Source organism: Idiotropiscis lumnitzeri, chromosome 6, assembly GCF_059441095.1.
Source record: "Idiotropiscis lumnitzeri isolate Australia: NSW breed Sydney's pygmy pipehorse chromosome 6, RoL_Ilum_1.0, whole genome shotgun sequence".
Taxonomy (NCBI): Eukaryota; Metazoa; Chordata; class Actinopteri; order Syngnathiformes; family Syngnathidae; genus Idiotropiscis; species Idiotropiscis lumnitzeri.
The window spans coordinates 17,640,453-17,653,671 of NC_142396.1; the positions used below are offsets into that span (position 1 = coordinate 17,640,453).

Here is a 13,219-nt window from a genome sequence, read left to right on the forward strand (position 1 = left end):
AAGCATTCATAATTATAACTATCTCTTTTTTTGTCATTTGCTTGTTTTTTGTTTGTTTGTTCGGTTTCTTATGCAATATGTGTACTCCTTTTGTTGTACTGTTGGTTTATTTCCAATAAGTCTGCTCGTACTTGTAGTAAGGGCCCCATTAGGGAGCTCTCCAAATCCCAAAGAGTCATTACAGTGCCTGGTTACAGTTGTGGCGTTGATACGGAGCAATATGAGCCGTCTCTCGAGGCTCACCATCCAACAACAGCTAATACGGGGCCATATCCAGGGGTTCAACATGGCACGTTGTCATTGCAGTGCTTTGTTATTGATGTCGGCTTGCTTGCCTACGTCTGACCACATTTAGTGATTTTTTAATATTTGTTGTTACCGCCAAGTAGAGAATATTTACCTGTGAGTGTATCATATGCTCTGTTTGTATGTCGCTGCTCCATGTGTGTTAAAGATTTAGTTGGTCCCATGAAAACCAAAGCTGGACATTTTAATGAATTTATGAAACCCCCATGTATGCCCGACAGTGTTTAAAAAGAGGACCTTTGCTCATCTTGGAGTAAGCTAATTCCCGTTAACCCATGTATGGCATTTTTGACAAGACATTTGTTAGCATTAAGCTAGCAGACTTTTGTTCACCCAAATGATACTGTATGATTTGGTTGAACAGGTAAGTGTGCAATGAATGTATTTTGTTTTATGTGTATATTCTAGAATACCCTTCAACTGGGAGTGACAAACATCTTGAAGCATGCACGCTTTTCAAACTCTTATGTGGAAAATCGGCAAAAGTGCCGAGTGCTGATCTTCTGGAACCGCAGGGCACATAGACACATCTATCCATAAATCCATTTTCTACACCACCTAACCTCAATGGGTGAGAATTTTGGGTGAGCTGGGCCCTATCTCTTTCCTTCCCTTTGCTTACTTATGATGAGAGATGGAGTCTACCCTGTATTGGTCGCAATCCAATCACACGGCACATATATTTTGGGTTAATGCATTTATGCAATGTACGCCAATATATATTGCTTGTATTAATAACTGAAAGTACATTTGTAAATACCCATAATTAAATGAATAAATGAAAAAATAAATAAATAGAGTAGATACTGTAGCTTGCAAAACTATATCGATTGAGTCTAACATTGTGTTTAAAACAATGAAACAACTGGAAACGAGGCAGAATGTGAAATCCAGTCAATTTTGCCGTATTTTGTTATCTGTGATATTTGAATTGTGGTATTTGGTGAAGTAAACTTTGTTTGGGAGCATAGAATAGCTTCTGTTGAAATTATTTTGCTAAATGGGTGCTATAGTTACAAATTTGTAACACTTTACAAGACTCACAAACTAGTAAAATTACAAAAATATAAGGAGTTACCAGTCATATTATAATGTAATATATTACAGTAACCCGTTACCCCCAACGCTGGTCATTTCTACGTCAAGTGTCTTTTGAGTACAGCTTTGTATGATGATTTATTGTAGAGGGAGAATTATCAGCTGTATTAGGCACAATAATCACGTTTGAGGTGTGGCACAGAATGGAAAAGTGTTGAAAAGCTACAAGTGAGTGAGGATTTGAGTGAGAGCGCGTGTCTCTTTAAAAGATGGAGCGTGTTTCTCTCGGCGGGAGGAGGAGGGAGAGACAGAAGGGTTGGCCGCCTGCGTTGGAACAGTCCTCTGTAATGAGCAGATTTTCTAGGGGAGAGAGAGAGAGAGAGAGAGAGAGAGAGAGGATAAGAAGAAATTGTGGGAGCAAGACAAGCAGGTTATGCGTCAGCCGCTTCTCCACAGGGAAGAGTGGAATTGAGCAGGAGATGCTGAAGAGCATCGAAGAGAGCAAAACAAGATGATATTCATGGATATTATCTCATCAAGCTGAAGGCAACCCACGCAGAGGATAAACCACTTATGGACACAGTGGATTAAAGACCTGCAGACAGACTGAGACAAGCCGCAGGAGGAACACGGGCGGAGATATGCATCTATTCACTTATTTATCTTCATTTTGGGTGTTTGGGTGAGAGTGTGTTAGTGTGTGTGTGTGTGTGGAAGGCGGGAGACTGCATTGCTGCTAACTGGCACTGTACGGGCAGGCAGAAAAAAAAAACAGTAAAGCACAATTAATTCATGTTTGTCCCTGCCTTTTCCCCGCCTTTCTAAGTATGTGTTTGCTCCTTGGCTCTACGTGTGTGTGTGTGTGTGTGTGAAGCCAAAAGTGAGCTACAGATTGACTTAGTTGGGTGATGTAACAATGCTATGCTTGATCAAGAAGAGCAGAGTTGAAGACTCATCAATGTCCGAGGAAGGAAGTGTTTTTTTATTGATCCCAAAGCATGCCACATGCCTGTTTAGTTGGGGCCTTGGTCCTGATTGTGGAAGCCTAAGCTTGGATGTTTGATGAGTTTTCATTGGGGAGACTTTTGTGTTCCACGCGCCACAGAGGAGGACGAGAAGGAGGAGGAAGAGGAGGAGGCATCATAGTCACATAGGAGGCGGCTGAAAGCAGGGAAGAAGGCGAGTGAGTGTTGTGGACCGCGTAGGCCGGCCCATGGCGGACTGCTGGAGCTTTCTCACGGTTTCATCTCCAGCTGAGAACGTATAATGGCAGCGATGGGACCACCGTCCTCCTTTCTCACATCTCTCAGGAGCCAGCAAGTTGTGAGTTGGTGCTCCAAAAAACCCAGCAGGAGGATGGTGTGAACTATTTGCCAGGAGATCCCTGTCACCGGCACCGCCATGCAGGGCCACCTTTTTTCTTCTTCCTCGGTTTGTAAAGCTTACTGCATCTGAGTACAGCGGCCTATGTTGAACTGAGTGGGAGTTCTCTCCCTCCCGCTCACTCCTCCCTCTTCTTCTCCTCATCTGACCTCCACCTCAAACCTCAGCTCCATGGACTGATCCCTAGAGCACCAACCTGTCCTCTTTTCTTCTCCCTCTCTTTTCTTTTTCTTTTCTTTTTCTTTTTGTCGAGGCTTCAGTTGAATTGCCGAGACCTGTTTCATGCATGTCCACTGGAGGCAGATTCAACTTTGACGATGGGGGGTCATACTGCGGTGGGTGGGAGGAAGGCAAGGCTCACGGCCACGGGATATGCACGGGACCCAAAGGCCAGGGCGAGTACTGTGGGTCGTGGGCCCACGGCTTTGAGCTGCTGGGTGTCTACACTTGGCCTAGCGGGAACACTTACCAGGGCACGTGGTCGCAGGGTAAGAGACACGGGGTGGGCGTCGAGAACAAGGGTAGATGGGTCTACAAGGGGGAATGGACACACGGCTTTAAGGGACGCTACGGCCTTCGGGAGAGCACCGGGATGAGTGGGAAGTACGAGGGAACGTGGAACAACGGGCTGCAAGATGGATACGGCACTGAGACGTACTCTGATGGAGGTAAGATGGGGAGAACTTTTGTATTGGTTGCTTTGGGTGTGAACTGAAAAGACATATGGAGAGATGAATGCCTGTCAAAGAGCAAAATGGGATTCTGTAAAATGTTTAAGTGAAGGATGACGGATAGGTTATAAATGAACAAAGGTAGGTAGGAGGCTATCAAGAGGTCTTATTGGTCATCCCACACATTGCTTGAGAGCTCGTCTCTTCCAATCATTTTCTCGTTCTGGACACAGGCCTTTTATATCATTTGTAAGGTTAGGCAATCACAGCATTGCTTTGGCGCCTTATAAGGCAAATGTTTAAAAACAGCTCTCAAAGTAGAGGTTTGACAGCAATAATTTTTATTTTTGGAATTTTGTTTGTTTACATTTTTACAAAATTCCAATGTCGATACGAAGATGACATTTCCAAACTTTTAGCAAATTATATGGGCACTCAAAAAGAATGACAATAATTCCTAGTCTATTTAACATGACTGCACAATTGACACTTGATTGACATTCAGTGGAGCCAGTCATACGTCTGTTGCACGCCTCACCATGTGCATACACGGGCGCTATCTGGCAAAACTATTAGTTGGCATTTTGTTTCATCTATGTTGAACTTAACTCATTCAATCCATGAAACATACATACGTTTTCAAAAACATAGTCCTTGCCACCCGAAGACGTATCTATACGCCATTTTTTTTATTGTGTTTTTTTTCGTCATAGCTCTAATTTTTTTATAGCAATAGAACGCAATACCCTGTTGGCCTCGTAAAATCAGTCAAAATCCAGAAAACCGCAGGAATTGAGGGGTTCCTCGAGTGAAAATCTCTGGGATCAAATGAGTTAAGTATAAAAATGATAGGGACTAAGTAAGCCAAGTGTTTCCATGCAGAGTGAGGTGAGGATTTTTATTTATTTTTTTGCGGTGGGCAGGCAGCCTCATGCTTGCGGCAGTGGCGGGTACGTCCGCCAATTGGCGGACGGACTAGGCCAGCCTGAAATAATGACGAAAAGATGAGTGACGGACTGACGTACTCACCACTGGCTCACATATTCCCTGACGATGGAGAATGACTCGGAAGGGTTGTCCACCCAAACACTAGCATAGAGTTGGGTGCCCTCCAATGGTGCGTCGCGGCTGCCGGTTTTTGTGGTGGTGCTAGTGGTGGTGGGGACTGGAATGCTCGGCTGACCGATTATTATCTTCTTTTTAAAGAAATAAATTGATAAATAAATAAAGTTGGTAGATTGATCGGACTGTTTTGCACCCCGAGTGTAGATCCTGGAGATGGCTAGCTAGATAGATGGAGTGCTACATTGATAGCTAAATAGTTAAGTAACGAGCTAATACTTACAATGCATTGTCCAGATAAGGTGCACGTTGATAAGTGTAGAAGCATTAGAAGTAAAGTTATCATTCCTGAATTTAGTTTGAAATAAAAAGCTACATTTGAAAGCGGTAACATTGGGGCAGTGTTTCACCACAAATGCAATCTCTTTTGTCGCTCTGAAGCACAAAGTGCCCTATTTTCATGCTCAGTGCAAGCCTAGCACAAAGCACAGTATAACTCTGCATGGATGGAGTTTGAATTCTTTTGGTATTATACTAGATGAGCGCAGGTGTGAATGGACGAATGCGCCATTGTGGGAGAGAACACAGTTAACATGTTTGCCATCCAATGGATGCAGCTCTCCTCTTTTCCTTCAAATTCATTACAGAGAGCCATGCATTCAAAATGGCATGTAGATGTCAGTGATCGGCGCGTGAAAAATACATTTAAAAGGAACTGCAAGAAGATGTGGATGATGTAAAGTTGGCCACCATAGAGTGAGCCCTTAGAGAATGCCTTCTACCCCTGATTGTGCGTCCAGGTGTGACAGCGTGCCCCCTCCCCCCACCGCATGACGTCATCAGTGTCATCAAATCCTTTTGAGTACATGCGCTCACTGTCAGTGACCGTGTGCATTTTCTCACAGATGTTGCATATAAAAAGACACACACACACACATATAAACCTGGTGGTGTGTTTGCAACCAAGGCAAAAGCGCTGACAGTAATATGCATGCAGTCTAGTTACATAAGTCTACTATGAACAGCAGGCTTTTCCAGGACAACACTGTTCTGGACCACACACAAACATACACGCATACACACTCCATTACGGGCGGTGCGATGATATCTAGAGACAAGATTAGTTTGAAGGGTTTCATCAGGACAGAGACGGCTTGACATCCAGCCAGACAGATGGGCTAGAGGAGACAATGTAAAGGGTAGCTGGATGGACAGCTGTACAGTTGCATGAATCACTTAGATGAACACATGACATAAAGATGCCTGTGCGGATGATCGTCGTCATCAGAAGTGCTTTTTAATCAGGACGAGGGAGGTTGTGAATAATATGGAGAGTGACCAAAGTCATGCAAAGGCTGATCCCAACTTTTAGGGCTCTTTTTTTCGCAGACGCTGCATGCCGATTTTTGCACCTGTTAGAGCAGGGGTGGGCAAACTTTTTGATTGGCGGGCCACAATGGGTTCTAAAATTAAACAAAGGGGCCGGACCAGGAGCAGATGGATGGAGTGTTTTGGAAACCTCACCTCACCGGGGAAAAAAAATATTTTAAATGAAAGTGAACAAAAGCATTACAACAATATATATGTCTTTGAAAAATCACAGCATTTAGAAAATAAAACATTAACAAGGTTTATTCATTTAATTTTTTTCAAGTTTGGCGGGCCGGATTAAAACGTTGAATGGGCCGCATGTGGCCCCTGGGCCGTAGTTTGCCCACGCCTATGTTAGAGGATTTGGTTCCCCCAAAACTGCAGTCGACAATCGTTCCGCCTCGTGCAAAAAGCAAACATTGAAAATAATTATCTAATTCTGGACTGAACATGTTTTTGAGGTTGTGTTTTACGTTTTGTCATTGTCAATATATTTGTGTGTGTCTTCCAGTTTCGGCATTAATACATTAATACAACAAATAGATTTAAATTCTGAATCTGAAATTAGATGTAGTCTGAGAAGGCGTACGTCTCAGACTGACTTTTAGACACCACATTGTGAAATGCACCGAGCACGTCAAAAGGACACACCCTTGCTACTTCGGAACGTCCAACATGGCGCAGCGCGGTCAGCCAAATTCCCAAACAGGCGTGACAAAACAGCAGAAAAACACAATTACGGAGGCATCTATATTTAGTCTGTAAAAATAGAGCCACAGGTCTAACACTCCTTCATGCTGTGCGGATTTACAAGGTGCTTCGTGCCAGATATTCATCGGTCAAGAAAATAGAGCCATAAAGTAAATGCACTTGGCCTAATTGGGATTTATCAGCTCTGATGAATTTAGACTTTTAGCCAGAAAAAAGATTTGAGTTGTGTCATCGTCACAAACAAATTTTGCAACATTACTTAATTCATTAATTTACATGATTGCAATTCATTGTAGTTACTGTACATTAAAACACATGACGTAAAAATGGGTGTAGCAAAAAAAAAAAAAAAGGATTTAAAGCGGAAACTCCGTTTTGCATGGACAGTATGTGAGTGTGAATGGTAGTTTGTGTATATTTGCCGTGCAATTGGCCAGCTACCAGTTCAGGCTATAGAAAATGGATGGATGAATTACGTTTTTTGCGCAGTCTTTTGTACATACTCGCGTCTTTAGTTTGTGATCATGTTCAAGGATTTAGTAGATAATTTGATTTCAGAAAACTGTTGTACATTTTTCTCAAGTGTTTTAGTTAATCTCGCATCGCAGGGGTGTATGAAACTGTGGGTTACAATATCAACATCACACATTTCCTTTGCAAAAAAATTCATAACTGTCTCACAGATGTAAAAAGAAGTTAACCACAGCAAAACTTTTTCCCTGACTCTGTGTATCCCTTGTAACTGTGTTTCATCTTTGTTTCACAGTAAAAAGGCTTTTTCTGATTTTAATGCAATTTGCGAGGCTTTCTCAAATTATGTCTGTGACAGTTACTATTATGACAATGCATTGAAGTGTGTTGGTTATTATTTTTTTTTTTATCACACTTATTCATACTTTATTCCCAAACTTCATCTCGGCCAACTCACCTTATAAACACATGTTTACTGTTGTCACTTCTTTACAATTATAGCTGAAATGTACAATCGATTACACTTGCATCTATGCTTGACTCACGTTGGAGGATGACTCCTGATATATTCTATACTATAGTGTAGTATCCCATTGACTGTACATTAATCCAGCAATCTTTCCCTGTCATGTATCAGCTGGCAGTTCCACTCTCCCCTCCACAACATCTGATATGAAGCAGCTCTCCTCTCCTCTTGTTGCTGTTAGGCTTATTACTGCTCTCCTACGTTTGTTCTACTCCCACCTTTCTATTTCCTTCTGCATCCCACTGCATTACAGAGCTGCTCTATACAGTACATTGGGTTTCCATAGCAACGCACACCGATGTGCAGCAGGTCAGCGTGTCACGGGAGACTCTTACCTTGCTGCAATTGGTCACTCGGTGGGCTGTACAAGGCTCTGATTGGCTGGTTTGGCCTTCCGCGCTAATGGTGTTTACTGAGATGAGGAGCTAAATTGACTGATTACAATCCACGTACACACGAAGGCACATGCATGTACACGCACACGCACAGGAGGAGGAAGAGCGCAATGGAGAGGCAGATTATTTGTCACTGTGTTTCACGACCGAAACAGCCAGAGATTACAGTCGTCAGTTGTTGTGTCTGACTGCTTAATGCAGCGACACAGCCACAGCAAACGACCATTCCCAGCTATTAGGAAGACTTAAGCAAAAGAATGAAATAACAAAGCATAATACTGGTTGTACGGTGAATGCAAATGTGAGTTTCCCGAGAGTTGGAAAAGCCTCTTTTTGCTTGTTGCAGATCTGCGATTACAAGGCGAACATTCCAGAGCGTAGTCTACCTTTCATTTGAAGTTTGGCTGCCTCTTCACAACGCACAACATTACAAGTGGAAATAGCAACTAGGAAACGGATGGATGAATGTATTTTAAACCATTGTCGGACTTTTTAGGGATTCTCTTCTTGTTTTTCCATTGGTCAGTGTAAAGATAAAATTAATTAAAAATGTATCTAAGATTATAAAATAATGTATCTATCTAAAATGGTTAGAATTTGTCTGCATGCGCCTCCATCAACTCCACCAAAACGTGTCACTCCATCTGTGACGCTTCCGCCTGTTTTTATCTGGTCCAGATTCTAGTCCACTTTCCGTCACCAAATTGTCAGGTGCGCTCAAATCGTACAGTCAAAACAGCTTCATTCTGACGCAACGCCCAGTGAAGCGCAAATTCCCAAACACGGCAAACTGGACTTGTCCCGGCACAAAAATGAAGACATGCCAGTTTGTACGCTGAGTGCACGTGCGCCCGCATACTAAAATGCTCTTGCGGCACATTAAGTGGTTGTCTATCAGTGCTCTTTAAATCTGCATCTCACTTTATACTGCTGTCAGCAAGCGGCACCTCCTGCCTGTGAATTAATACCTTCATCATGCTCTGTGTGGTCATGTCACGTGTTTCACCACATTGATTGCATTTGCCCCTTCAATGAATTCCCATTCACATATTTACTGAGACTGTTAATCCGAGCAAGATGTGAAAGAGACAGTATCAGTATTTAAGACTGACTCTCTTCTTTTGTTCACTACTACTATGCTCAACGAACATGACGTGCCACCGTGCAACTGAATAGTCACACTTTTGGGGTCTCTGACATGTTTGAATAGTTTAAAATCTGGAGTGTTGATGTCAGCATTGTACACTTAAGAGGCGCTGATGTAAGTATGCGCACAAATGCACGTGATGAAAGAAAAAGTGTTAGGGTATGCTACTTAAGAGGTATCCTGCGGAGCATGAAACAGCATTTGTGAGCGACTGCCAAACATTTCGGGCAGAAAACATGACAAGACTGCTTGCTGGCAAAAAGAAAGGTTTATCAAAAATGCATGGAGTCGAATATTTGGAAAAGCTATTGTTTTTAATGAGGAAGGAAATGCAGTCAAGACATTTGTTAGGCTTAAAGGATGCACACAAATCATTTTTGTGCGGAGACAACACAAAGAGATACCATGATGGCTTATGCATGCTGCATGTATAATTGAGGTTGTGAGAATTTTCTCAAGAGAATCCCAATATGTGATGCTGTAAATGAGCAGCAGAAACAAACAAACAAATATACAGTACAGAAAATGTGGGCAACATTTTGCTTTCCTACCACAGTGGATCCTTTCCAATATTTTTTCCAGCCGATGAATAATCCTCAAATGGAAATCTGAAAAACTGAGAGGGGAAAAAAAAGGGCCCAAGCAAAATCCCTTAAACGGATGACGGCACCACACGGTGATTTACAGCGGTTTAGCTCTGAACTGACTTTCAATGTTCAACGACTCGCCCATAGTTTTACTTGTTTGTCTCGTCGACCTGCCGCACTTCAGTCTTGCTGTCTACGTTGCCTGTGACGTCTGATTTTACATTAGTTCGATTAGTTTTTCCTCTCTTTCTACTTTCATCTGTGGAGGTCAGCGGCCTGATCATTTTGAAAACACTATCAAAGTTATTACTTGGATTAACTATTTGCATTTGTTTTGATATTGCACATACATTTACAGAGAATCCGACACACCATACAAGATGAGTGTCCAATGCAGTGTCTTTTCATAGCGTATCATCATCTTCATAATATACACATTGCTCTCTTATGTAAGGGGAGTTAAGGATGTTTGAAATGCGGATTAGTGGAGCTGTCCGTCATACTAAAATTCCAAAAATCTCTTTTGGAATATGTGCCCAAGATCAGTGCTGATTAAGTAATAATTGGACATACCATTGAGGGAGTTTGCCCAGAAAGCACTTTGTGTTGGCTCTTTTGTGGATTATCAGAAAAAGGCAACATATTCACATGCTTGCCATCACATCAATTTGTATTGATCAATGAGCACACATGCAAACATACATTAATTAGGGAATTATAGTTTTCAAACTGTCAAAACATTGCTAAACAAATTGCTTGAAGACAGTAATTTCATATGCCTATTTCCATTGTCATATCACATTTAACAAACACTGACTAGAAAGCGCATTTTTCGACCTTCGCCACCAGTCAACAGTCGGAAATGTTTACAAATAAGTGGGGGTATGTGCTTTAGGGTTAGAGAGGGGCCCTATATTTGATGCTTAGCTTCAGGGCAGATGAATGGGTAAAGACGGCCCTGAAAACAGAACAATAAAGGGATTTCTGATTCTGATTCTGATTCTGATTCTGCTTCCGACGTAGAGATCGTGCGCCTTTCCAGCGCTGAATTTAAACTGAATGAGAGAAGCCGCTTCCATTGGCTGGGAAGTAAGTCCACTGTGTTGACATCTACAACAGCATAAACGCCCATTTTCCCAACTGCACAAATCTGTGAAAATACCCAAAGACAAAAAAATAAAAAAATCCAACTATGCATATAAATAGGTTAGTAATAGCTCAAACCACCCATTCTTATTCTTTTCTGTTTCTAAATCTTTCTGAGCAGAAACCATATACACAATAACAACAACACACAACATTCAGGTTCTGCTGGTATAGTTAGTCTTATGTGGTACCATGGGGGTGTTTTCAGAAGATGGACCGTCAAATTACCAGGACCGCATTAACAAGTTTATATGCTAATAGTTTCTTGCAGGACTAGAGGCACTTTCTTTTTTTGTTACAGTTTTGCATTTGAACATGAATAACCCCTGAACAGCTTCAGGCTTATACATCCTGTTGTGGGATTCAGTCCTGCCATCCTTCCTGGTTTTCCTTTTGAAATGAAGCAGTTTGTGTTTGATGATTAAGAATTTTTGTAAAGGGACATTATGAAAAATGGTCTTTTAATGGCTTGTATACAAATACCTGAGTCTCTGAGTCCCTGCAACAACCATTAAAAAAAGTTTTTTCGCCCTGCCCATTTATGACAACAGGCCTGGGAGCGAGTTTAGTTTTCACCACTGCCCCCACGAAGGGGTTCTTCTAGGTATACACCTTCCCAGGAGAGGGTTGTGAAATAAAGGCATACATTGTCACCTTTAAAAAAAAAAAATCCATTAAATAATCACCTTAAAATTTCACATGAAACATTTTCAACTGATACATCAACCATTATTCTTTTCCTCAGAATGTACTGTTGAGTGACTGTAAATCGGTGGATTTTTTTCCATGGGCCGCTTTGTAGTTACAGCAAATTCCCCTCTGAGGACCATTGAGACTAGAAAACCTAAAGAATACATCATAAATTACGTAATCCATATTACAAAGTGTTACGGTATGTTTCTGGTGGAACCCCAAAGTAGTAACAGAGCATGCGGCACGTTAATAGTCCTGCATCTTCCTAGCAAGCATTCACGGTTTAAGACTAAGAGCTAATTAGCAATCGCTCTCAGGTGTGTGCTACCTCGCTCACTCCACCCAGCTCACTGCTACTGACATATATATATATATATATATATATATATATGAATGGACTAACAATGCTACTTACCAGCCACCTCCTTAAAGTCACATAACTTGAATACAATGATTTCTCCGTGGCGTTTTCATTTAATTTTTCCTAAAAAAAAAAAGCCACAGCGTATGGCGCATACGGTTGAACCGATAAGTCTGGGAGAAGTGCTACAAGCACATTCAGTAAGAATGTGATTTCTCTTTTAAAGTATCTTTGAATTCTGTGAGATTTGCATCATGTTGTTAAACCATTAACAATGAAATGAAAGCAAAGCCCATTGGGACAAAATTTGCCACAAAATTTCAACCTAACCTCTGAAACAATTCATTATACTGAGATAATATACTCTATATGGTCGACGCAAAAAGTGAAATTTGTTCTTTGATAGGTTCATATTACTCTATACAGGGATCCTAGCATAAAATATGCACTGGTTTGCTGCAAGAAAACTACATAAATTGTCAGTAACAGTGGCATCGTAAGATGGCCGCCTTCTGGCTTCAACCGCGAGGGCCCTCTTGATAGTCCAGTCATACAAATGTCTGTTGTCATTGCATCCCGTAGGGAAACAAACAAAAAAAAAAAAAGCACAGGTACAAAATAGCGGACAGTGTAAAACAAACAAACGAACAAAACAGAGACAGAACATGACACACAAAGCACTCATTGAGAAGAAATATTTTCATACATGTTTTTCAATGAATATGTTGGGCTGCATTTGGGCCCGCAGGCCTCGAGTTTAACAACTGTGCTTTAGCTGGATTTGCTAAATGAAATACATGCACCTTATCGCATAAATCCACAGACTGATGAGGCCTGTCTTGTTGTTTCGGCTCACTCCAGTTCCCCTCGTCGACTCAACATGCAGATGCTGACATGGAGAAAAACACATGAATCTTTTATAGTCCAACAAGGTTTCGAAGTATATTTTGGTCCGCGTGTCCTCACTTTCATGTGTGTCCTTCAAAAAGTATGGACGTGTACATCTGTTGTCTGCACAAAGTGTACGGTATTTTAAGCCTTGCAACAGGACACCTAAAGCACTTTGTATCTTACTCGAAGATTTTAGAATTAGAGACAGTGAATGCGTTAACGTATTTGTTAAGACGACAGTTAGGAATTCAGCCAGGGCGATGGCTCGTGAGCAAATTGAGGAGCTTCTGTGTCGTTTCCGCAGCTTTGATCTGCTCACGTTAACGCTCTTCTACGCTTCAGCCTCGTGCTACAGTAGCCGCGACCTGAATTATAGGCCCATATAATTCAAGAGTGCTTCCTGTTGGCCTCCAGGCAGAATCTACAAAATCGTTTTGGCATGTGAGTTGCGACTGTATGC

The 13,219-nt window shown here is 41.7% G+C and overlaps 1 protein-coding gene across 1 annotated transcript in view; it reads left to right on the forward strand.

Moving 5' to 3' along the window:
• The first annotated feature begins 1,666 nt into the window (after positions 1-1,666).
• jph3b (junctophilin 3b) overlaps positions 1,667-13,219 on the forward strand; it is a 51,320-nt gene continuing 39,767 nt past the window's right edge. Inside the window, exon 1 of the mRNA XM_088297881.1 lies at positions 1,667-3,395. Coding sequence (XP_088154007.1) covers positions 3,014-3,395 — 382 coding nt within the window. The 5' untranslated portion in view covers positions 1,667-3,013. The remainder of the gene's footprint in view (positions 3,396-13,219) is intronic.